This window comes from Pristis pectinata, chromosome 14 (genome assembly GCF_009764475.1).
Source record: "Pristis pectinata isolate sPriPec2 chromosome 14, sPriPec2.1.pri, whole genome shotgun sequence".
Classification (NCBI taxonomy): domain Eukaryota; kingdom Metazoa; phylum Chordata; class Chondrichthyes; order Rhinopristiformes; family Pristidae; genus Pristis; species Pristis pectinata.
The window spans coordinates 29,259,778-29,286,141 of record NC_067418.1 but is presented as its reverse complement, the minus strand read 5'-3'; the positions used below and the strand labels follow the sequence as shown (position 1 = coordinate 29,286,141).

Sequence of the window (26,364 nt, the reverse complement as noted above, 5' to 3'; positions counted from 1 at the left end):
GGCAGTCCACTGGCCACCCACCTCCACGACACACGTGGATCCGTTGTGCCTGATCACCTTGAAGGGTCCCTCGTACGGCCGTTGTAGAGGTGACCCCTGTGCATGCCCCTGTGAATAAAATCATACTCACAGACTCTGAGATCTTTACGGGTGAAGAATGGCGTGGGACCATGCCTGGAGGTCGGGACTGGTGCCAAAGTCCCTACCTTGTCCCGCAGCCTTGTTGGCACTGCTGCTGGAGTTTCTTCTGAACCTCGGGCCTCTGGTACGAACTTGCCCAGGACTGTCGGGGTGCCCAGGTCCTCCTTTGGGGCTGTGCAGATGCCCAGTAGGACCCAGTGAAGCTTATCTGACCAGTTGGGGCCCCTGAGGTGCGCTATCAAGGCCGACGAGATGCCGGTGGAATCGCTCTAGCAAACCGTTGGACTGGGGATGGTATGCTGTGGTGTGATGCAGCTGGGTGCCCAGGAGCTGTACCAGTACTGTCCACAAACCAGACGTGAACTGCGCCCCTCTGTCGGAGGTGATGTCCGTTTGGAGGCTGAACCTGAAGATCCAGTTTGCAATGAGTGTCCTGGCGCAGGACTCAGTGGACGTGTCTGCGAGCGGTACTGCTTCCGTCTATCTGGTGAACCTGTCTACCATGGTAAAGATATACCTGGCACCCTGGGAGACTGGCAGGGGACTGACGATGTCCACATGGATGTGTTGGAACCTCCCGTGTGTCCGACTGGAACTGCTGGAGGGGATCCTTCACGTGCTGCTGGACTTTAGCGGTCTGGCAGTGTACGCAGGTCCTGGCCCAGTGTCCGACCTGTTTGCGCAAACGGTGCCAGACGAATCTGTCCGCCACCAGCCGGATGGATGCCCGGATGGATGGGTGGGCCAGGTCGTGCAGCGTGTCGAACACCCAGCACCTCCATGCTGCTGGTACCGCGGGTCGGGGTCTACCGGTAGACGAGTCGCGCAGGAGTTGATCCGCTGCCGGGCTGATGGGGATGTCCTCCAAGTGGAGCCCCGAAACGGCGGTGCAGTAAGCTGGGATCTCTGTGTCCGACCATTGTGCTTCCACCAGTGCTGCGTAGTCTATTCCTGAGGACGATATGCCCGCTGAGTGGAGGCAGAGGCAAGACAGTGTATCAGCGATGACGTTCTTCCCTGCGATGTGGCGGATGTCCATGGTGAATTCTGAAATAAAGGAGAGGTTCCTCTGCTACCAAGCTGACCATGGGTCTGATACCTTGGCCAGTGCGAAGGTGAGGGGCTTGTGGTCCGTATACACAGTGAACTCCCTTCCCTTGAAGTACCAGAAATGCCAGACAGCCAGGTAGAGCGCTAGCAACTCTCTGTTGAAAGCGCTGTACTTCACCTCTGGTGGCCGTAGGTGCCAGCTGAAGAAAGCGAGTGGTTGCCACTGGCCCTCGACGAGCTGCTCCAGGACTCCGCCGACTGCTGTGTCGCAAGCGTTGACTGTGAGTGCCGTGGGTACATCGACTCTTGGGTGCACTAGGAGGGCCACCTTTGCCAGTGCCTCCTTGGCCTGCTTGAACGCCTCCGTGGACTCTGCGTCTCATGCCACCTCTTTGGCCTTGCCAGCTGTCAGGCTGAACAAGGGTCTGATGATGCGTGCCGCCGCCAGCACGAACCGATGATAAAATTTGACCATCCCTATGAACTCCTGTAGGCCCTTGACTGTGCTGGGCTTGGGGAACTGGCAGATGACCTGGACCTTGTCTGGTAGGGGAACTGCGCCATGTCGGTTGACTGGCCCAAGAAGTCAATCTCCGTCAGCCCGAACTGGCACTTCGCTGGATTGATTGCCAGTCCGTGGTTGCTCAGGCATTGGCAGAGCTGGCGCAAATGTGCCACGTGCTCTTGGTGTGAACTGCTGGCCACCAGGATGTCGTCCAAGTAAATGAAAACTAAATCCAGGCCGCGTCCTACCGAATCCATGAGCCTTTGGAAAGTTTGGGCTGCGTTCTTGAGACCAAAAGGCATCCTCAGGAATTCGAACAAGCCGAACGGGGTGATGAGGGCTGTCTTGGGCACGTCGTCGGTGTGCACTGGGATCTGATGGTATCCCCTGACCAGGTTGACTTTCGAGAAGATGGTCGCTCTGTGCAGGTTTGCAGTGAAGTCCTGGATGTGGGGTACCAGGTATCTGTTGGCGGTCGTGGCGTCGTTTAGCCTCCTGTAGTCTCCGCAGGGCCTCCATCCTCCTGCGGACTTGGGCACCGTGTGCAGCGGGGATGCCCACAGGCTGGCTGAGCGGTGTACGATTCCCATCTCTTCCATCTTCTAGAACTACTCCTTGGCGAGGTGGAGTTTGTTGGGTGGGAGCCTGCAAGCTCGGGCGTGCAGTGGCAGTCCCTGTGTGGGGATGCGATGCTGCACGCTATGCTTGGGGTTGGCCGTGGAGAACTGTGGGGTGACTATGGAGGGGAATTTCGCCAACACCCTGTCGAATTCGTTACCCAAGAGGGTCACAGAATCCAGGTGGAGGGCCGGTAGCTTGGTTTCTCTGAGCTGGAAAGTCTGGAACGTCTCAGCGTGGACCAAACGCCGGCCTTCTAGGTCGACCAGGAGGCAGTTGGCTCGTAAGAAATCTGCCTCTGGCAGCGGTGTCACAGCCACTACTAATGTGAAAGTCTGAGTGAAATGGCTAGACCCAAAATGCAGTGAGATAGTTCGCGGGCTGTACGTCCGAATACTGGTGCCATTTGTAGTGGTGAGTTTGGGACCTGGGACTGTGTTATGAGTGTCCATGTTCGAGGGGGGGAAGTACACTGACTTTGGCCCCAGTGTCTACCAGGAAGCGCCGCCTGGAGTGTTGGTCCCAGAGGTACAGGAGGCTGTCTCGGTGGCCAGCCGTCGTAGCCATTAGTGACGTCTGGCCCCGGCGTTTCCCAGACGGCAGCGGCGTGCGCCTGAACCCCGTCTTTGGTGATAGAAACACCATTGTTCCGAACTTTTGTCGTCTTTTCCCTGTGGGTCTCGACGGCTTCAGTTGCAGGGTCTGGGCTTTGGGGTGCACACTCGTGGCTAGACCAATGAAGGCTGCTCCATGTTGCTTACTCTGCCAAAAGATGTCTGCTTTAGCTGCCACCCTGCGTGGGTCGCTGAAATCCTCACTCGCGAGGAGGAGGCGAATGTCCTCTGGCATTTGCTCGAGGAATAACTGTTCAAATAAAAGGCACGGCTTATGGCCGTCCATAAGTGCCAGTATATCATTCACGAGCCCGGATGGCGTTTGGTTGCCCGGACCGTCCACGTGTAGGAGCTGCGCGGCCCGTTCGTGGCGGGAGAGTCCAAACGTATGGATCAGGAGCGCTTTAAGCTTAGTGTACCTGTCCTCCGTTGGTGGCTGGCGTAGGAAGTCGATGATCCGGCCTGCCGTGTCCTGGTCGAGCGTGCTGACCACGTAGTAGTAGTACCACGTGGCATCGGCTGTGATGTCTCTGATATTGAACTGGGCCTCAGCCTGCTTGAACCAAACGTGAGGCTGAGTGGCCCAGGAAGTTGGGAGCTTCAGAGAGACCGCGCTGTGCGAGTTGCTGGAACTCATGGCTGGTCGCTGAGTCGCCGGCTCCAGATGCCGTCTGGAACGTCGGGGTCACCAGTGTAGCTGCACGCAACGCGCTACTGAAGGAACACATGGAGGCAGTGCTGAACTCAAAAATCCTTTACTGATTAATCGTCTGCTTAAGTCTCCCATCCCGTGGGCCCCCGCCACCCGCGGGGCGGACGTGACGTCTGACTGTACCCGGAGGGTCTGCCCCGAGCGGGTAGTTCCAAACGCGCTACCGCGTGTCTGCCCGCGGCTCCTGATGGCGGTTCGAGTCCTGCATGTGGGCCGCCACAATAGTGCATATTAGTAATATTTCTACTTTCATTTCAATCATCGTTTTGCTTTTCTTCGATACATGACCATCACTTGCATCAGATTTACGCTTTGAAGCCACGATTATGGCATGGCGTTCTCCCTCGGAGCGACGAACCGCTTAAAACGTGCAGTGTTTTGAGCATCGCGCAAAGTCATCTGCCCGTTTGTTAGTATGAACCATTGTGTGTAACTATTTTTTAAAATAATAGGCTTTACTGAGGTCGGTTCGTAAGTACGGGTGTTCGTAAGTCGGGGACTTCCTGTATTCACTACTTTAGCAGAATGTACTGATTTGGGTATTACTCAGTTGTGGAAATCTGAACTGCAAATGACAACTTTATATGCTGAACTTCAGAAAATCCTTTTCCATGTACTCGAGTCTGAAAATGGGATTTGGGCTATTCCTTTCTGTTTCTTTCTGTGCGTTTGTGTTGAAGATGGATGTTTAGCCTCTTTCAGTCTCTGATCTCATTGTGGTTTTGATTTAATTAAAGAAGCTGCATGGATATTTTCATTTTGTTTCCTATTATGTAGAAAAAATTATTTTGGAAGCTTGGAGAGAGGAAAATAACAAATGACTTGCATAAAAGGATGTTGCTTTGAGTTTACATAAAATTGCTAGTTTGTCTATTTTGGACAGTTTCCTCCTTTTTTTTGTTTGTGCAGTCAATGCATTGCAAACATTAGGCAAGGATGTGGTTAGCTTAACGATATGCCTTTGTTTTACAAGGTTGTTCCAAGGCACCTTTTGCCTGCAGTTACAATTTCAATTTAAAATTACATAACAGAAATTTCAGCATTTGAGTACTTTGGATCATTAAACAAGTGGGCTGTTGCAGGAAGAAGTAGAAAATTCTTCAAGTCGCGTTCTTGTTGAGTTGTGGAGTCGTTCAATTGATTTTTGTGGTTCTGTGGCACTGCACAGTTAGTGTCGACTAGTGGGACAAAGGTGGCAGCTAATTCTATCCTACTAATGGCAAGTTAGAAATTATACCTACTGCTGAGGTGGGACAGAGTGCTTTGTGCAAATTACAGCATTGAATTAGGTTTGTGAATATGGGAGAAGATCTTGTATCAATTACTATTTTGAGATATGAGTATAAAGAATAGCTTGAAAATGCATTGTTAAAAAAAATCATAAATTGCAAATTAATGGAATTGTGGATTCAAAGTTAACATTTTATCACTACTAGTGTTGATTATTGAAAGAGTCAATATAATCTTGGTGTGGAATGAGCCAGCTGTCAAGCAGTTGTTGTAACAGTAGACTCAAAGGCCAGTTTTGTAACTCGTCTATACCAGTTGTTTTAATCGAAGTGCTTCTGGATGTATTATGTAATAGTGTTCTTGAATTGTACAGAGTGCTGAAGTTTAGACTTGGGCATTTTGTAGTTCATTTGATCTTCGGACGGTTTGTATTTCGGGCACATTTTTGAGACTTCCTTGTCTATCAGCATGTTGCAGCTGCTTTTTTAAAAAAAAATGCAATAGTACTATACCAAAGGAAACTTTGCGTTTGTTTGCAGCTCCTATTATCTGTCTACAAAACTAGAGAAAACAATCTTGTGTGCAAGGTTGGGAGAACAAACGTGCTGAAAATAACCAGCAGTAGTTTATACATGTTCTTGAATGTAAAGTCAATTTCCAGACTGAACACTTTTCACACAAGCTTTTGAGAAATGTAATTGGAGAGAATGCTGTATGCTTGTTTCTATTGTGTACGTTTTTAATATTCCACTTTTTGAAAACTTTGCAAGGATCTAAATATGATGGGAAGCTTGCCACAATGTACATGTAGACTAATCTTTTCCAAATTTTGGAAAGTTCATTATAAAAACAAAATTAACTTTGTAAAACTGCAAAGGAGTTTTTTTTAAAACAAAGCAACCTTTATGTTTGCTGTCATTGTAGGACTTCATTGTCAAGGCTGGTTTCACACGGGATAAATTTGCCAGCTACTTGTGATTTTAGACAATCAATTCTCCCAAAGAATTTTTCTTGCATGGTTGCAGTTATTCTTCATCTTTCTAATTGGGAGATTTATTCCTGGTTTTTAAATAATTAAAATAAACCCTTTTGGATCAGAAAAGTTATCTTCAGCGAAGCTTTTGCTCCTTCATTTTTTGGGCATTTGGCTTTGCTGACTAGGTAGTGAGCCTGTATTTGCCTTTATGGTCTTTAGTGAAGATACTCCTGTGATTGAGGATAATATTCCAGTATTTAAAGCTAACAATATTTAAGGAATATTGATATATTTCCAAGTTGGTGTGGTGTGAGTGTTAGAGTAAAACATGCAGATGTTTTCATTTGTCCCATTCTTTGGCTCTCCCTGGTAGAGATCAAAGGATTATGAAGTGCTCATAGTCTCGCTGAATATATGCTGTGCATTTTGTAGATGGTACATGGCCACTGTGTGTCAGTGATTGAAGGAATGAATGTTTAGGGTGGAGGATTGGATAATAATTTAACAGACTGCTTTATTCCGGGTGGTGGTGAACAATCAGAGTGCTGTAATGCTGTAATTATGGATATGTTTAGAAGTTTAATGATGATTATATAATACCTAATTCTGTTTTTATTTCAATTTTGCCCTTGAGTCTTTTGATTTTGTAAGTTCTAAAATGAGCTTGTGTGTAATTGTGGCATGAATTGCTATGCCAACTACATCGCTTTTTCAGATGTGAATATTGTTTAAAGTTTGTATTGTGGAGCTGTAGCATATGCAATCCCAGTTTTTTAACATTTTGTTTAATACCTGTTGTACTGCATTGTTTGTTGGCTGGACTGTGAGAATTGAACTGAAGATTTATTTTTTTTTAATGTTTATCACAAACAGCTTTGTACTCATGAAACTGGTAGGGTTTGAAGTTTGCTTTAACAATTTTAAAAGGACTCATGAATGTGTTGAAGTCATTTGAGCTTTATATCATTTAGCTAAATGAAAACAATGCTGGAAATACTCAGGTGGTCAAGCAGCATATGTGGAGGTACTTGGAGAACATTTCAGTTTGACCTTTTCATCAATTATCTTTCTCACTCCTTGACACAACTTCATTACTTGTTTGAAAGGGGAGAGGTCTGCAAGATGGACCATACTAACTGAGTTAACTTTGTTAGCTGAAATACACTTTGCATCTGACATTCAATGGTGGTTCATGTTTGGCAAAACTTGTTTTCTTTGTGCTTCCACCATTGTTGTGAAGACTTAATGTAGTTTTTTGCAATGGCATGTTGCATTTCAGTTATTTGAGGTGGGGAACATTGTCAAAGGTGCTGTTTCAAAATAAATTTGTTGCACTCTGTTCAAGAATGTAACCGGTCACAATTCCAAGGACCTTGCATATCTCTCAAAACAACATTTTTTAAGTTAAAAACTAGCCTCAACTTAATGATTTTAACGAGTGTTGTTTCTGCAAATAAACTATCATTGGAATAGGGTAGCATTGAAATCCAAGATTGAAGTGCTGTCTGAATGCTGTGTGTTTGCAAATTGATATTTGTTAATAAGCTGATTTTCTATAGTTTTGTAGTTCCTTTTTAAAGGAGGTTATGGAGAAGATACCATCTGGTTTAATCTTCACTTTTGGTGGTTAGCATGTTCTGATTTGATTTTAAATTATTTTCAAAATCATTTGACTAATTGCATTGCTTTTTAAAGTGATTTATAGCAGTTTGGTGGAGCATATATGTTGGGCTTTTTGGGATACTGGCATTGTTGAAGGTGTGGTTTCCTTTCTGTGATTCATTTGTTGTGAGCTGTTGCTCAGTCTGAATTCTGGAGACAACAGCCATCCATTTTGGTATGCAATGTTAACCATTACCTTCATTTAAATTGACTGGGAACTTGATTATTGGGAAAATTGACTGGAATAGCACTGTCTGGGGTTGGGCGGGGCGGGTAACAAGTTTTGCTGATTTGAGTTAAGGGTTGTGTGAGCTTTTGGAATGGACCTGTAAGTTCATTGCAATCTGTTTGAAGGCATGAACTTGAAAGCCATTGAAGTAGTCAAGCCTACGTGTATGTTTAGGTCCACATAATTGGTGATGTTGTCTTATTGGGCAGATTTAGAGATTAGTGTTTTATTGATAAGATGGATTTCAATAACTGGTCACTAAAAATCTGCATCTAAAATTACATTTTGGTTTTAAAATTCTAGTGAGGCACTTTAAGATCCAACAGCTGCACCAACAGGCATATTCCAAGTTTTTGCCCAGTTTCTGCAAAACGTTTTTGAAATATCTTGGATATTCTGTCATTTGAAGTTCTGAATGTTTTTTGGAAGCTGTAGCTCAGTGTAGTGATTTGGATATTTGAATTATGGTGATGAGAATCCATATATAAGCTATATGGCAAACTTGAATGGTTAAATACTGCTTCATATTCTTAATATGATACAATAACAGTTACTGGACCTTTCAACTAATTTGCTTCCACTCTTCATCCTAAAGATGCAGACCTATTTTCTTTAAAATAAATCTATTTGGTACTTTCCAAAACAGAATTAATCAATAAGCATGAGCTACTTGTGTGTTTGTATAATGTTCATCATTATAATTTTAAAGTTATCTTCCATCAAATGTCAACCAAGGGTAACTTGAATCTTCATTGTATGTTGTCCTTCCATCTCCTGATTTTAAAAAAAATTGTTGTGGTATTTGACCTTCTGAAATGATATTGATTTAGGAAGTATTTCCACTTAAAATTGGTTGCTTAAATTGCTCAAAATTTGTGCGTTTGACAAGGTGGTATGTACATAATCAGATTTCTAACCCTGAAATTGGGACTAATAATTGGGGAAATTAGAATTCAAATCTCAGAATGGTTACGAGCATACTAGTTAAATTTGCAACAGGATGTTAATGAGCTAATCAGTGTTAGTTGAAAGATAAATTTCATCTATTACACTATATCAACTCCACTGTCGTTCAACAGTGCCATGAAATCTTTTGTGTCCCTGAGAGCAATTTAGCATCTCAATCAAAGGCCAGCATCTGCGTGCTCGTATACTGCTTTGGAATGACAACAGACATTCTTGAACTTGATTCATTAGAGGTTTTCAAACCTTTGAACCCTTCAAAAATAATGTCTATTTTCTTAAATAAACTGTCTTTTTAATAAACTGACAGTTGAATAGCATGGGAAGGGAACAAAAGTTCCAAATCACGTTCTCAGTTATGCAGCTGTTAAGTGTTTCAAATAGCAGACAGCTTTAAGTTTCTGTTTTTGTGCAGCATTGAGGGGATGCTGCATAAGTCTGTCAGTTCAACTGATGCAGCTTTGCTTAGTCTGTGGTGTTCCAATGGGAGGATAACAGCCGTGCAGTTTGAAGCTCTGTCAATTTCTAGAAGCAGACATGGGATTTACCAGTCTGTTTCTGTTGCAACAATAAACTATTACTAACACAGGTTGCCCATTAGCGCATCATTTCTGGCCATGAGCCTACATTAGTTAATCTTACTCCTGGTCAACCAATTCTCCCTGCATTTCCATAACCTCAGCAGGAACTCCCACCCCTACCATGCAGGGGAATTTTTAACTGCCTTATGTTTGACCACACAAATCGGCTAAGTCTGTTTCTAATATGACATTTCAGTACAGTTACTTTGTAAGCTGGTAAATTGTTTGGACTCAAATCAAATTTAAAGTCCTTGTAACTGCATGAGCTGTATGCATCCTGAATTTAGTGATTTGGCCCACACAAGCAACCAAATTGAAATGACATTTCCAAATCTTCAGCAGCTCTGCCTATCAGCATGTTATGGTTTTTAAAACTGTATCACAGTGATAAAATGGTAAGTTTACTGCAATATAAGAGTGCAGCTACCATTTCCACTTCAGGTGCAAAAAGTCAGCTTCAAATACTTTTAACATTTAGCACAGCTAGAAGTGTCAAAAAAAAATTCACCTCCACTCAGCTGAACAGGAACACCATTGGGTATGTTAAGTTCAGCTCAATTCAGTTTGCAGTTTTAAATTCACCTTTCAAGAAAAAATGAAGCAGAATGCAGCTGGCAAGTATGATTACCATGTGTAGGTTGTTTCATGTGTATCAGTCTGATTTCACTACCCTCTGCTGTAGATTCAGTGGCTACTATCCATATTCTGTTGATTGAGAGATGTACCATAAACATTGCAGTGTATACCCTGATTATCTTTATAAAATTCTGATGCTCTTTTTTAGGCTACACATTGAGAAGAACTGAACGGTACATTGTGAATACCCTGTGACATTTTGCCTTTGGGAAACACAATCAGACTAAGACGACAAACACATCTTGCTTGCAAACTCTAACTTAAATAAGTACATCTAAGCAGTCTCAATTTTGTTCCGGCCCCATATAAACCTCCAGAACTGCTTGCTTACACTGTATCAAAACCATTTCCTACACTTTTGTATGTTTGTATCTTTTAATTGAAAAATTCCATTAATTTATAATTTAAAATTAAAATATACTGACTAAATTATCTAACATATCATGCAGCTAAATGGCTTAAAAGAAAATCTAATATGTAGAAACCTATCCAGCTGCAAGCAAGCAAAAGTGGGTGATTGTTTTAGGATCATTGCTGCATCTGCTTTGTTTTGGAGAAATGGGATTTGGACTTGGTCCTGCAGGAATGGAAGTGAAAGTTGTAATCATGTAATTTCTTAAGTGTACGTACTTCTGGATCAAATTATAAAAATGACTGTGGAATTTTGGATTTTGAGTCAGGGTATATACTGTAACACAACAGCCAAGATGTTCTGTCAGCTTTGCTGCAATAGTGGTTAGGCTACAGTCAGAATATGTTGTAATTTTAAGTGCACTGTATTTGAGAAGACATGAAAAACTTGGGAGCTTTTCACAATGGAAGAAGCAGGATGAGGCATGATGATAGTAATAAGAAATTTTAGCTATGAGAGCAGATGTAAAACAGTGGAGGTATACATTAATGTTAGTTTTGATGAGAAAAATATGGAACTACTTTTTGGAAGGTCCAGTAATTGTTGATGGTGTTGTCAATTTTAAACTACCATAGAGAATGAAATGTTACAGCAGTCATCACAGGCATGATCAACCAAGTATGCTGTGTCATCGTATTATTCTGAGAGCCATGCAAGGCTTTTAAAAAAAAAAACAATTCTCCACTTTTGTAGCCATTAAAATGCACCAAAAATGGAACCTCCATCTGAAATGGGGGAGGGACTGGTTGGTTGTGGTTACTGGAATTCTGGCTTGTGTATATGAACACTTTTTTAAAAAAAAATATTTTCTTCTTTCAGTCTTACTTTGTTACGGATTATGACCCGACAATTGAAGATTCCTATACCAAGCAGTGCGTTATTGATGACAGGGCAGCAAGATTGGACAGTAAGTATCCTGATATCAGAGTAAATCCTTGGGTTTTATGGGCAGCTCATGGAAAGCTCTAAGTTATCAACTTTAAAGCCTGCCCTGACTGACCATTTATAAGTCACTTTATTGGAATGATCTTGAATTGTTGCTCTTCAGTTTTTCCAGAGTCTAACTTAAAATGTGCAAACAGGATTGTGGTTGTTTTGAAATTTGCAGTCTGGTTACAGGCTCCATATAAGAGCAATCCAGCTAGGCCCATTCCACCCACCCTCCCCATTGCCTTGTAAATTCTTTCCTTTTGGATATTTATATAGCTCCCTTTTGAATGCTGCAATTAGTAGTTTCACACTGTAACCTTTGAAAAGCTTTTACAATGGAATGCAGTGTAAATAATATTCGGCTAAACTGTGTGCTGGCTGATAGCTGGCATTTGCCTTGGAAGCAGCAGAGCAGAGGCTCATTGAAGATCTGTATGGATTTTATGCTGAAGGCTGGCATAGGAATAGCCACTCCAGTGGAATGGAGTCATAAATCAGAAGTCATGCTTTACTTCATGTTTTAATTATTAGTGATTCTGTATATTAATTTTTCATATTTTATTAAATCTATTTGAAAAGATTTTTATACTATGACTATTTGACACTTTATGCTCTTGATTAAAAAGCCTTCTGTAAGCATTTTGTTGTTGTGGTGTTAAAGGTTGGTGGGGCTTTGTTTCAATGCCCAAGACCTTGCTTTCTTGTGTCGTAGAACGAGGCAGTTTTGGCCCATTTGAGTCTATTCCAACTCAGAGTAATGCCGTTCCCCAAATAGTTTTCCCTGCTGCGACCAGTTAACCTGACCTGGGAAGAAGGAAATCATTCGTGGGAAGCCCGTGCAAATTCTGTTGGAGGTCAGAATTGAAACAGTTGCCAGAAGTGAGAGGCAGCAGCTTTACTAGTTGCCCCACTGTGCCTAAAATTGCTTAGAGCCCCATTGGGAACCTGTTAGTTGTGGAAGGTGAGCTTGCTCAGCTACCAGTATCTGGCAGAAACTAGGGTTTGGTCCAGAATGATCTGGCCTGCCTTTTGGACGGTAAAAAAAACTGAGATAAGAGGCTGAAACTGTAACCCAAATTTTGACCACCAGTTTACTGCTGCCATTCTTGTGATGAATTTGATTCATGCCTTTAACTTCAAGTGTTTATTGTACCAAAGTGCAGGTGACCTTTAAGTCACCTTGGCTGAATTCCTTTTAGTAATTTGGCTTTTAAGAAAAATGGTGCAAAATTTTAATTCATCAAGCAAAAAGTAATATTTTCTTGGACACTCCAAATTCTTATAATTCATGATTTTTGCAGTTGAATTGTCATTTCTTAATAGTGGTTAAGGAAACATGCTTTTTGTCCAAGCATTAGAAGTGTGGTAATTAATGATTGTTGGAATTTTAAAAAGCAATAAGGTGCAGATTCTGGAAATTGGTAAAACAATGCTGGAAATATTCACCAAGTCAACCAATATCTGTGGCAAGAAATGAAATCCATGTTTCAGGTCAATGATCTATCATTACAACTCATTGCACTTTTGTATTTTGTCTATTATGTGGCTTTCAACTAATCTTGTGAATTTTCCTTTCGTCATTTAGTTTTAGACACCGCAGGACAAGAAGAGTTTGGAGCCATGCGAGAGCAGTACATGAGGACGGGGGAGGGTTTTCTGCTGGTCTTCTCTGTAACTGATAGAGGAAGGTAGGTTTGAGAATATCACTTGGAAGAGATGTGGATTTGCAGAGTGTAGAAAGTTTAATGGGCTATAACATGCAGTATTTTGTTATGTAGGTAGATTTATTGGGCTACCATGAAATCTTGCACTGGTTTGTAGAGTTACATTAATCAAACAACATGGTTGATATTGTGTGCCCATTTTGGAGTAGCTTCAAATTATCTGTTTTGCTTGATTGTACAATGAAAAGACACATTTATCCTGTAAACTAGTGATGCTCCTTCCAGCAGCATGGTGAAGGTACTTATTTAAATCTCAAATTACCGTCACTTATTGATGGTGGAGAGAAGGGATGAAATTGCAGCAATCACATATCAAATCTATGGTTATCATACTTATCCATTCATGCTGTGATAGTCTAAGAGGTATTGTAAAGTCAATTAATTCCAATGGATGAAAATCAAAATAACTGCAGGTGCTGGATATCTAAAGTAAAATCTGAATGTTGGAAATACTCAGCAGGCCAGGCTGCATCTGTGGTAAGAGAAATAGTTAACATTTCAGGTCATTTGGGGGGAATAAATGGCACACATTTCTTCCATAAAGCAAAAATAATGACATAGAGGGAGGTGAGGGAGTGACAATGTCTGATGGGGTATAATCCTGGTCACCTATTTATCCTATCTGAGAAATCCAACCCATTCTCTCTCTTCCACACCCCCCCCCCCCCCCCCCCCACCCCCACTGGCAACTTGAGTTTCTTCGCCTCCATCCCAGTTCTGACGAGCAGTCATGGACCTGAAAAGTCAACTGTTTGTCTTCCCATAGATGTGGCTTCACCTGATGAATATTTCCAGCATTTTCTGTTTTTATTCTGTAATCCCAAATGATATTTGTTTTTACTGTGATCCCCAATTTTTGATTAGTAATTGCCTGAATTTATCTGTGAATGGGAAGATGCGGTGCCCCACCTTTTGTTTTGTTGTAAAGGGCTTTGGAATTCCAAATCTACTGACATGAGTCATTCATCGCCTATTTCTTTGGCAAGTCAGACTCAAACGTTTACGTTTGCCACAGTATTTGTATTTTTCCTTTAGTTTGTATTATCCCAACTTCTGTCAATCTGACACATTTTACATGATCAGCAGGATTTTTTTTTTATTCAGCAGACAAATTGCACATTCGTTTTTATTCCTCAATGAGGATCATTTCATAGGGAGTGCTCTCAATATCGAATGGCAGTCAGGATCAAATGTCCTCAGATTATTAGCATGTTCTACATATCTATTAAGCCTCTCCTTTCTTCCCAATGACAATGATCTAATGTAAAAGTGTGAAATTTTTTGATTTCTTTTTATTTGTAATGTTTCTGCCTGAGTACCAATTTCAGTTTGTGTGTATGTGTAGTTTTATGTCAAAACTTCAATGGAGTTGTGCTGCACTGACTAAACCCTTCTGTCCACTGAGTCTGAGATGACCACTGAATTCCCATTTTTCTCCCTTTTGCCTTCCCTTTAACTCCCGGATTCTCTCTCTCTGCTACACACCTGGGACAATTTACCATGGCCAATTAACCTGTCAGCCTCCATGTCTTTGGGGACATTTGGAGGAAACTGCAACACTTGGAGGAAACCCATGCAGTCACAAGGAGAACGTGAAACTCGAGATACTACCAGGGTCAGAATTGAGCCTGAGTGTCAGGAGCTGTGAGGCAACAGCTTTACCAGCTGTGTACCACTGATGCTGCTGAAATTGGTACTGAGATGGTGCAAACTCCACGGAAATCTGTCGAGGAATTGGAGTAGATGACCTTTTATTTGCAGGAATACTTTTCAAGATGGTTGTTGAATGTGTAATAAATATCCTAAGAGATTTTGGCCCTATTTGCAATCAATCCCAGTCCTGGAACTGTAGCAGCAGAACGTGATGTAATTTCCTTTCAGTGGAATTTCTTATGATGCGGTCCTTATTTCATTATCCTTTACTCTGGAATTTGCTAAGACGGCTGTTAGTGCAGGGCAAAATGGTTGCTACTGATGAGGATTAATATCCTACAGACCACCACTTGAGACCACCATCTTCCTCTATTTGCTGCAGCTGCTAACATTTAGTGTCATGTCTGGTGGGATGCAGTCTGAGTTGCTCATCTTTAAGTTCTTGTGCTGTAGGTTGGTGGCAAGCCTTGGTGTTTGATTTTGTGTTATGTTGCGTGCATGATGTCTTAAGATATGACATTTCATCATGTATGTAAACGTTCTTAGTCTATAAATTTGGGTGTATTTTTGACTGTGCTTATAGAAAGAAGTTCCGTTAAGCATGGATGATTTGGTGGGGGGGGGGGGGGGGGGCGAGAGAAATGATGACTATAAAGGGAACCGAATTTGTTTTTTCTGCCTCCTGCAGACCACAGCTCCCAATCTCTCTGCTCCCCCTTCCCATTTAAATGTCAGCCTTTCATCTGACACTTGAACTTGTCCACATCCCTGACTGGCGATTCTTGCCTTTTTTGTAATGAAATTCAAGCCTTAAAGCAGCAGAGAAACACTTCATAGTCTGATTATAAATCTCTGCTAGCATTCAGCCTTGGAAACACAAAGAATAATCTGCCCCATTCTTGCCTAGTGAGTGATAGTTATTATTGCTTTTCACTTGTATGCCTGTCATTTAAGTTTTTAAGAAACTTTTATTGAAGGTAGTTGATTGCTTGCAATTTGGTAGTTTGTATTTAAAGTGGACTCTGAGTCTGTAGATTCTGCTGTAATTTCAACTGCACTGTTACAGTATCAGGAGGAACACACATTGATAATTTGTGTACATTTTAAACCCAGATCCCAGGAGAATAGGTCTCATAGAGCAGTATGCTATTGATCCTGCAATCAACAGTTCATGAGAAAGAAATTTGTTTTTTCATCTGTTTAACAATGTTTGAGTGTGAGAACCACTTGGATCTTAGAAGTCACCTTCAAAATACATGAAAATGAAGTGTGGAATTGGGCATAATAGAAACAGCATTAAAATATTTGATTAAAATGTTAAATGAATTTTGCAAATCCTTTGTTAAGTTCAATATGATCAAGGCCAGAAACCTTGGTGTGTTGTACACTAGTTTCCTGATTTACTCAGTTGGCATGTGGAGCTGCACTACATTAACCAGGAAAGTCTCAGCTTTGATCTTTTGACTAGTTCTGAATTTGGCAGTGGTTAGACAATTTGGGTTTACAATTCTGATTACTTTTAATGAACGCATTTGTTAAAACGTGTTCATTAAACGTGTTGAATGTCAGTTGAAAATGGCTATGATTTAGCCTTGTTCTCCACCCCCCCCCCCCCCCCCCCCCCCACCTAGTTGTGCAGAGAGGCATTGGTTGGTGGCTATGTTGTATTGAGTCATTGAGATCTTCAATTATCATACTTTTATCAGTGAATAGAATTGAATTATTGGGAAGATTGTGAAATTGTTTTTAGAAAGTAATGGTGGTTTTAGCAGGATTCCCCTCTACATTTCAAAATTTACTTCAATCTCTCTTGCTCAATACACATTTCAAATTCCACTAGGAATTGTCATTTGAAAGTGTCATAAACTAACATATGCCCAGGCTGTGAAAAGCTAGTGGTTAATCTTAATTTTTAGTTCCTTCACACCTGGTGATTTTAAACTAGGTGTTAGCAAGTATGAGACATGATTTCTTCTTGCATTTCTTCAGTTTTCTTTGTGTCAATTGGTTTACTCTGAATTAATTTTGGCTTGGTGATAACTTCAACTCTGGAATACTTTTCCATTAATTTCTGGAAGCCAACCATCAGTGGTGTTTTTAGTCAGTTTTGAAGGCTATTTACCTTCAGATCTTGCCTACACTGATTTTATCAATTGAAATTGGACCAAGTGGGGGGGGGGAGTACAATAAAGTCAAAACATTTCCACGTTTGTGTATTAATATGCAATAGTTTAAAAAAAACATAGCTGAACCAAACATAATGAAACATGGTACAAATCTAGCAAAAGCTTTTGGAAACCTTTGATCATTTTGGGTCAGATTGAAAATAGGACTGGTGCGAAACAGATTAATTTTTCCTTTGGAGTTTACGGTTTCTGAAGAATATAAATTATTGTTGTTTGATGAAGGACTCTTGTCAAATTGTTCTAATGATATTTTATTTTCCTTTACAGTTTTGAAGAAATTTATAAGTTCCAAAGACAGATCCTTCGAGTGAAAGATCGTGATGAATTCCCTATGATCCTTGTGGGTAACAAAGCTGACTTGGAACATCAAAGGCAGGTAAGCACCAGGAAGTGACCTTGTTTTTAGTGACTCTGAACAGTGAAGACAACAAAAATAAAAGTAAACTCCTGGGGTGAGTGATTTTTGAGTTTTGACTGATGTGTAGCTTCCTGACATATGCAGAAATGTCAGAAGGATTGAAACCTACTTTGGTTAAAATGCTAAACCCTTCTTGGAATGAAATTTAAAAGTAAGTGGTTTGTATTTGTCAGAAGTTGTGCTTTCCCCATGTTTTTGTTTCTAAGCCACCAACATTCTTTGGTTTATGAATGCTCAAAATATTGAATTAATACACCAACTTTATGTACCAAATTGCAATACCAATTTAATTCTGACAATTGAAAGCTTTTTGATATCAAGTTGATCATTGAACTATTTATTCGGGAGAAACAAATTTAAACAATTAACAAGGAAAATGACCAGCTATTTTTTTAACACTGGCTTCACTAAATTGCATTTTAATATTTTAGTCTCAAGTCCAGACATGCAGATATTTTGCTTTGATTATGACTGGTTGACATTATTTATTATGATAATTAAACAGTTCAATTGTTCTAAAGCCCCTTCTAGTTCACTAATTTCTTTCTAGGAATGGAAATATGCCATTCTGAGTTGGTTTAGTGTATGTGCTTGCAAACTTAATGCACTGTGGTTGACTTTTTAAACTGCCCACTGAAATGCCCCAGAAAGCTACTGAATTTAAGATCAATTAGAAATGAGCAATAAATATCCATGTCAGCATTGCCCACATTGGTGAATTTAAGCAGCTTTTTTTTTTAGTAGTTTGGGATTCTGAATTGTCAGGGATAATGAAACTAAATTACTTATCCAAAATGGGAGAGGGCAATAATGATGTATGTGAGGCTAATACTGTGGTATATTGCTGATATTTGTTTTGTTGGTGTTTTCATTTGTGTAAATCAGTCTTGCCCTTTCTGTCCTTTTAACAGATGTGATTTTTAAGTAGTAGACTTCTTAAACACCTATTTAGACTTTAGAATCAAATAAGTAAGATGTTAAATTCTTGTCTTGTATTTATTATAACTTAGCAACATTCTCTTAAGGGGCACAAGTATCATGGATGATGTATTCATAGAATGATTTGCAGTGGATGATTAGTTATTACATTCAAATTGCATCTTGTTGTGCTCTGCTTCTGGTGATCCTTAGCTATGAGTGCGTCCCTGTTGTTCTCAGCAGTGTTTAAAGAAAAATCGGTATCTTGGAATTTGTGGCTGTTGAATATAATTACATAAACTGAGCAGTTCAAGTATTTTGTTTTTTCTATAAGTATAGTATTTCAATTATTATAGGATAATTGTTTTTTGGATTTGACTGGAAAAGTTAGTGTAATTGGTGGTTGGACCAGGCTAGGTGGGTATAAGAAAGTATTGACATAAACACTCACCAGAAAAAGCATGAAGGTCTTGGATCTTGTTCTATTAAAATAGTTAATACAGTACTGGAATTTCTTATGGACAACTGTGGAGACTTCCCTAGTTTCATTGTAATTGGCATGCATCTGCTCATTTTCTTACCATTATGTTAATTTTTAACTTATTTTATGAAGGGCAAACTTAGGCACAAACTATTAAAAAGCGGCTTTGATTCTGGAGATTACTGGCTGAATTTTATCTCCTTTTTGTAAGCTTAGTACCTTGTGCTGTAAACCAGGGAGCATTCTCTGGGTACCAAGTAAACTTTGTTATTTTCATGCTGTCATGGCAAAAGATAAAAGCTGACCAATTCGGGCTCTTTAATATTAATAGTGCCTTGCATCAATGATCTAGTAGTCAGGAAATTTTGATGTGATCCAAGTTTGCTGAACAGTAGAAATACTCGTGTTTGCTTTAATACAATTTGTTCTCATGGACACAGCTGTCATGTTGAATCATGTGGTTTGTTCCTTTTGTGACGAGCATTATTAGTAATGTTGGGACTGGCAGCATTGCTGTTAACTGAAATTGAAGTGAACAGAAAACTTGCAAGTCAGCTGAACAAGCCTGTGTAAGCAGGATTACTTCATGAATTTCTGATCTAAGCCTAGTGCGGTCTGATTTAACTACATTACGTTTTCTTTGTTCAGTTCTATTTATGTAACAAGCTATCTTTTTAAACATTGGGTTTCTTGTTTTCTAGAACATTGTTTTCTACTTTTTCGAGTTTTATCAAAAGTATGAGGTGAGGCCTTAATGTCTGTATAAACTTTGTGCTTTCGTGTTTTGTTGTGATTCGGGGAGTTACAAGGCAAAAAGTTTGGAAACTTATTAGTCATGCAAGTTTTTCTCAAACATATGCAGTATAACTGACAATCAACTGTTGGTGCCAATAAATGGTTTTACTTATTCACCTATTACAGTGTAGGAAGCCATTTTGCCCATCAGCTCCATGCTTGGCAGAGATGTTCCATTAGTCATATTCCCTTTGTTGTATACTGTCCCCTGCAACTTGTTCTCTCACATGCACCACTTTTGTCACCTCTAAAGTTTTCTTTATCCATTGTTAATAAAAAAAATTGTATTTGACAAGAATGACACTGACTACAAATGGAGAGAGAGGCTGAGAGAGATTTGGTGCCACTCCCAGTGACTTGTGAGAACAGAAGTGTGAGTAGTTCCTAATCTCCCCAAATATTGTGCTGACAGTAATTGCAGAGGTCTTAAAAAAAAATTAATCCAGTTGTGTTATTAACCTGAAAATATTTATCTTGTGTCCAAGAATTAACAATCTTGGAACTGGCATGACCTAACAACTGTGTAACTTGCTCCATTCAAAATCATATCTCATCCTGTACTTGGAGATTGGGAAGGAAAACAGACTTCATGTTCTTGGATTCCCTTTAGTGTCCAAAAATTTTTCCATCTCAGCTTTGAATGTATTCACTAATGAGCAAAGACAGTTCAAGTGTACAGCTTGAAAGCTTTGTTTCTCTCAGATCTGTAACTTTGTAATTTACTAGAACAAGCAGGAAGGGGGACAGACATTTTGTTCTTTAAACAATTTCCAACTGAAGTGAATATGTGGGACTTGGCATGGAAGGGAATCTGCAGGAGATACCATTGGAGTAGAGTTTAGATCTGATAGACATGAAGAATTGTGGCAAAGAGCATTTATGGCAGGTGCCAGAAATAGTTATGGTCTGCCCAGTATTTAATGAGAAAATGCTAAGGATCGTCAAACTCCTGAACAAAGACCCAAATGGCAAAGAGGTAATTGAGTGACATAGGGATAAGTTGATTACTTATTGAAACTGACGCCATATGTTTTGATTCCTCGGGTTGATATAGATGAGGAGGAGCAAAGATTATTTCTTTTGACTTTGGAGTTGTCTTTGTGAAAGAAGTCTATTTCAAATGGTTCTGTGGGTGCCCTGTGACAGTGAAGAGTTGGTGGTGGACATGAATGCTGTGGTTGACGATGAATTTGGAGAGGTACGAAGAGGTGAAGAAAAGTTGACCAGTCATTGCACATGTCATTTTGACTTGTATTAGGGCTTTCTGGTGCTGTGATGCAAACCAAATTGGATGATACAAACATGAATCTTTCAAATCGAGTCTTGAGTCATTTCACTTGGCATCGAACAATATAGAGACCAGAATAGAGTTCTGGTGAGATTAATTTCAAATTCCATTTTTCTGGAACACTTAAGTGTGTCATCAGTTTTTATAGTCAGTTTGATAACTTGGAGAGCAGTTTTGATGTGCACAGGAGAGAAACCAGACTGAAGAGACTTGAACATTAAGTGATTAAGTGCAGAACAGGAAGCAGTGATCTTTTCAAGCTTCAGAAGGAAAGGAAGGCTAGACATGAAGTTGCATGAAAATTTATGAAGGGTCTTTTGGTTAAATGGAAGGATTTGGAAGCATTGCACAAAAAGGAAGCACACAGCTTTTTGTGTCTCAGAAGTCTGCCAATTATTTCAACATGTGTAATGGATCTCATGAAGGAAATGTGCCTAAATAAAGTTGGGGAGAAAGTTGAGATAATTGTTAGGATTCAGGTTGTGTGCTGTGTGTTGCACTTCACCTGATCATTGTGGTGTACTAAGTGTTAGAGTTGTACGGATTTTAATCTGATGAATGCTCAGAGTGCATTTAATCAATTTACCAAGTACAACCAGTTTTGTATACAATGTTCCTTAAAGTTTGCTATTTGACCGAATATCTCCTTGTGCCCATTGAAACCTAGAGGCTCCTTGGCCAAAGGACTTCAAATGCTAAAACTAAAAAATTTAATTTGTATCCTCTTTACAAGCTTGGAGACATATCTGGGATGTTTCTATGGATGAACTTGTATTGCTGAGAATTAACTTGCCATTTTGCTTCTGTGTGATGTTGGTATCTCAATGAGAGGATTCTATCCAAACTTAAGTCATTTGCTAGAATATAGAAATATAAATTGTAGTTGGTGTTAGCTTGCACATATTTGTTGTTGAAGGTTACCTTTAAAATGTTTTGCAATATTTGACCCCCCCCCCCCAAATGAGCAACAGATTATGAATGGCACCATTGAAGTGTACAGAATGGAAATAATGCATTTTGTACATGTGATTTTTTTTTTCTCAATTATGGATAATTCTCATGCATTGGGAACTGGGTGAAGGGGGGTAGGTAGCTGCTGGGGGAATTGAGGGGGCAGGTATTTCTTAAATATGGGAATGGTTATACTCACCTCCATGCAATAGGTTCTGTTGACTTTGGAGCAGAATATGAGAATATAAATATAATTGGTTGATTCCACTCTCCCCCCGCTTGTATTCAGCAGTGATGATGGAAGAGTTTAACACAATTTATTTTGACTTCATTTTGTAAATTGGCCTGTATCTGCAGTGGGCCAAATGGTTGCCATTATTTGAACAACATTGTGATTGAACTCCACTTTTATCTTGTCTTGTGGCATGGATGCACTATTTTATGGATGCACCATTTTATTTATATAAAAAATCCGGCAAGCAGTATATTTTTTTTGAACAATACTTGAGAGCTCTGTGTGGATAACTTGCTTCTGTCCTCACCTGTTCAGGGTTCCAAGTGTGTGGTTACTGGTATGTTCCCTATTTAAAGGCAGTGTACACAATGTCCTGTGGGTGACCGTTCTGCCTACAAGAGAAGGGATGTTGGAAGTGGAGGGATCCCAAATCTGAATTCACTACAAGTCTCTGGATCCTTTATAGTTTCAGTAAATTACTGGAGACTATAGAGACTACTTGGGTATTTGATGCTTATATGAAGCATCTTGCGTTATTTTACTGTGAAGGTGCTATTTAAATAAAATTTCCTGTCGCTATTTGGGTGGGCTGTTACCAGGTTATTTGAGTTCATTAATCTTGTGGTTAAATTCAGAAATTTGAAATTATTTAGATTTGAAGGTCAATAGATGGAATAAAATCTTTAACTATTGCATCCAATGCTCTTTTTCTCCCCCCTCAGAAACACAGCCTCTAAGTATTTATTTGGAAACCCATACATCTGCTCAGTTTTGTCCATTAAACAGGTGTTTCTCAACTAGTAGGCTGCATGTGGCTTGATCAGCACACTGCAACAGCCCATGTGACATCCTATTTTAAGGATAAAGATCTATGCTTGCAGTTTGTTAGAGTGGAGCTGCTACTTATTGAATATGTAGGCATTTAAGTGTTGCAATTTTACTAAATAAGAATATTGATAATGTGCACTAACCACTTTTTTTTGCTTCCTGTGTATTCATTAAATTGAGTGTATAGAAGGACTGCTGTGACTGACTGCCGTCATCTCAAGCCAATTAGGGAAGGGTAGTAATGTTAGCTTGCTCCGGGACCTACATGCAGAAAAGGGACAAACAAAAGCATAGTCCTGTTAGTTTGATCCTGATTCTAAGATTCAATTCACAATATCTACTATATACTACCTTCTCCAATATATGCACCCCCACCAACCACCAACATTTTTGTGTTCAAAGTACAGATCTGGCATATTTAATGCATCTTTCCTTTGCAGATAACAACAGAGGAAGGGCTACAGCTTGCAAGGCAGTTGAAAGTAACATACATGGAGGCTTCAGCTAAAATTCGCTTGAATGTAGACCAGGCTTTTCATGAACTAGTTCGAGTTATAAGGTAGGAATAACTGGTGTTTTATGTAAGGTATCTGCCTTCCCTTGGCAAGGATAATAGTGAATATGGTCTTGGCAAGATTGGCATAACATTGTGGGTCAAATGGGCTTGTCCAGTGCTCTTCTGTTCTATGAAATGGGTGAAATTGCATTGGAATAAATGTCAATTAAAATTGAAATCCTTCCACAACTTTGTGTGAAAAGTTGTTCAGATTTAAGATGATGGTTTTTGATTTAACTTTTGTTTTAAATAAAATTGCCCCTCTGTTGTTGAGCTCCTTGAGCTGCTAGATTAACCCTTTTCCATTGCATGATACTCGATCTAAAATAGCCTGTTGCCTTAGTCCTCAATATAATCTTGAAAACCATCTGTTGTACACTCCGTGGACTGGAAAAATAGCCAGAGATGTGGATTAATTTTCATGTACAGAAAAGTGAACTGATGAATTTTGCAATGAAGAATTAGAAGAGGCAATATAGGGAAACTGGAACCATTGATATAGTGCAGTTTCTGTGCACAAATCTTTAAAGGTAGCAGGATGAGTTGGTAAGGCTGTTATACATGATCCTGCATATCTTCAGTAAAGATGCAGGTCCAAAATCAATATAATTATACTTTTAGGCACCACACCTCAGTTATGCTTGGAGACATTTCACAAGAGATTTACCAGAATAGCATTACTGAAGCTGAACCTTGCTGCTTTGGAATGATTTGTGAAGCTGGGGATAACAGTGAAATTTAAGGGAAACAAGAAAGATAATGGAGATTTTAATTGGCAAATTTGTCAGGAATGGTTTTCAAAGTAAGAAGCTATTTTTATTGGTAGGAAGATTGTTAATCAGGTGATACAGATTCAAAGTTGCTCTCAGGAGTATTTAGAAGGGAAGTGAGTAATTTTCTATGCATTAAGCTGTAATCTGGATGTGCACTTCCTGAAGTTGTGCTGCAGATCGAATCATAAGATTTCAAAGGATAATTTGATACATCTTAAAGGGATTTGCAAGGATAGAAGGAAATAAACAAGGACAAACTGGATGGCTTTCAAAGTCCTGGCTTGGCCACAATGGGATCCACCTTGGTTTAGCAATTCTTCATTATTATTCAAACAGAAAATGGTTCACTTAACAGATATTAACTTATTTTGTTTTCTCCGCAGGAGATTTCAAGAGCAAGAATGCCCTCCTTCTCCTGAGCCATCACGGAATGAAAAAGACAGTAGTGGCTGCCACTGTGTTTTAATTTGAGATGCTGGTTTGTCTGCTCTCAACAGCTGCCAAACCACCTGCCCCCATTTCTGCCTTCAAAAAAACATTTGTGTCAATCAATATTGCCTCTTTACTGCATGCTTACTATTTGGTCGCAGATTGCCTTAGTCTAATAAAAAGTCCGGCTGTGATGTGCACTTGATTGGGGTGGTGGGGAGGGAGAGCATTTTGTCACCTCTTTGCCCCAAGGCAGGGAGGTGAAGTTTAAGGAATATAAACACTAAGGCTGCTATGTAAATGTCACAGTTCCCATTTGTTTCAAGAATGATATTTCTATTATTTGTTAGGAAAGAAAATTCAGAATGTAGACAATTGATTTGAGCTAATTTGCCTTGAGGTGTTTTAAAATCCATGCTTACATGTCTTGTCCACAGTGCCATTTAACTTTTTAATGCTATGATTATGTGCTAATCACCTATTGTACATAAGGATCCTTGATTTCCAAGAAAAATAAGTATCAAAATGATTATAAGTGAAGGGCAACAAAGGAAGGGTGAATTGGTCATTTCTTTGCCCTAGATAAAATACACAGAAATAAGCCTTAAATAACACTTATTGGTAAGAGTCTGAGTTTCATATAATGCTGCAGTTTGTTCCAGTGGCCAAAATCCAGTCAGTCTACTGTATTATTTTAAGCAGTCCAGAGAGATCTTTGGGAATCAATGTGGCCAAACACCTGTGATTTCACTGGGTATGAACATCAATTTTTTTAAAAAACAATTTCACATCATTGAGGAGTTCCAAGTCTTCTATTTGTCTTCCTTTGATGTGACTGTATTTCGGGATAAGGGATTCAAAGTGCTAAAGTGTAGTTGTTTTTCCTCATGTAATATAAAGAGATGGAATTGATTCTTCCATTGATGAAGATGATTAAATGTTTTGCTATATACTTTTATACATTATTTTCTTATCAAACTAGTTAACAAGTATTTTTATATGTTTGTAAACAAATATGCTTTCACAGCATAACTTGTGTATATGTAAAGATGAGTATTTAATTCTCACATTTCACTTTTAACTGACAAACTTATAGGTATGATTTACAAAACTGTGGTAATACTTTCCTAATGTCCTTGTGGCAGCTGGGTGTACCTAGCTGTATCAGGTCATGTGCCTGCAAAGTGTACCCACACAGACTTTAGCATGCTCAATTTTACAGAATGCTCTGACCAGGCATTTCGGAAGGCGGATCTGTTAGGTTAAAAGTCCGGAATCTGAGGAATTCCTGATAATTTTGGGTTTGACTGTGAATGGTCTCTGAGTACAAGTTCAGCGGATGAATAACTTGGTTTGAGATTTGAGCTGGATTGCTGAAAAGATGTACACAACAATCCTGATACTATCTCCGCATCAACTCCTTGAAGTTTGATCTTACTACACCCTTGTTTAGCTTCTGGTGCTAGAATAAAGGATGATTAATTTAATGGAAGACTTATTTTTCTCTGTGCCTCCTTTGCCTTGACACTTTTTAAAATTAAATTTATTAGTAATCATTGATTGTTGACTGCAAATGTCTCAGTGCCTTTTCCTTAAATGAATTGCTCTCGTTCATAAAAAGTGCTGTCTTGAAATCTGATTGCAGCATTGGTAGTGTGCTGTTTTCTTCTGTCATATTATATTTCACTGAATTTGCTGCATTGTACCATTCAGATAGAGCAGAATGTGTTTCTCCTTGCATAATGTCTGTTTGCATAATCTTGGGGACTTGGGTTTTGATGTTGACATTAATTTAGACTGGATCAATAATCATGTACAGTTGAGGGGCAGGTACAGTCAAATATAGGGGAAAATAAATCCAGTGGGCAGT

General features: G+C 39.9%; 1 protein-coding gene across 1 annotated transcript in view; it reads left to right on the top strand.

Annotated features, from left to right (window-relative positions):
- The window catches only part of rras2 (RAS related 2), a 64,239-nt gene extending 38,165 nt beyond the window's left edge, over window positions 1–26,074 (top strand). The window contains exons 2-6 of the mRNA XM_052029480.1: window positions 11,149–11,236; window positions 12,845–12,947; window positions 17,090–17,198; window positions 23,177–23,295; window positions 24,449–26,074. Of these exons, the coding sequence (XP_051885440.1) occupies window positions 11,149–11,236; window positions 12,845–12,947; window positions 17,090–17,198; window positions 23,177–23,295; window positions 24,449–24,536 (507 nt within the window). The 3' untranslated portion in view covers window positions 24,537–26,074. The remainder of the gene's footprint in view (window positions 1–11,148; window positions 11,237–12,844; window positions 12,948–17,089; window positions 17,199–23,176; window positions 23,296–24,448) is intronic.
- The last annotated feature ends 290 nt before the right edge of the window (window positions 26,075–26,364 follow it).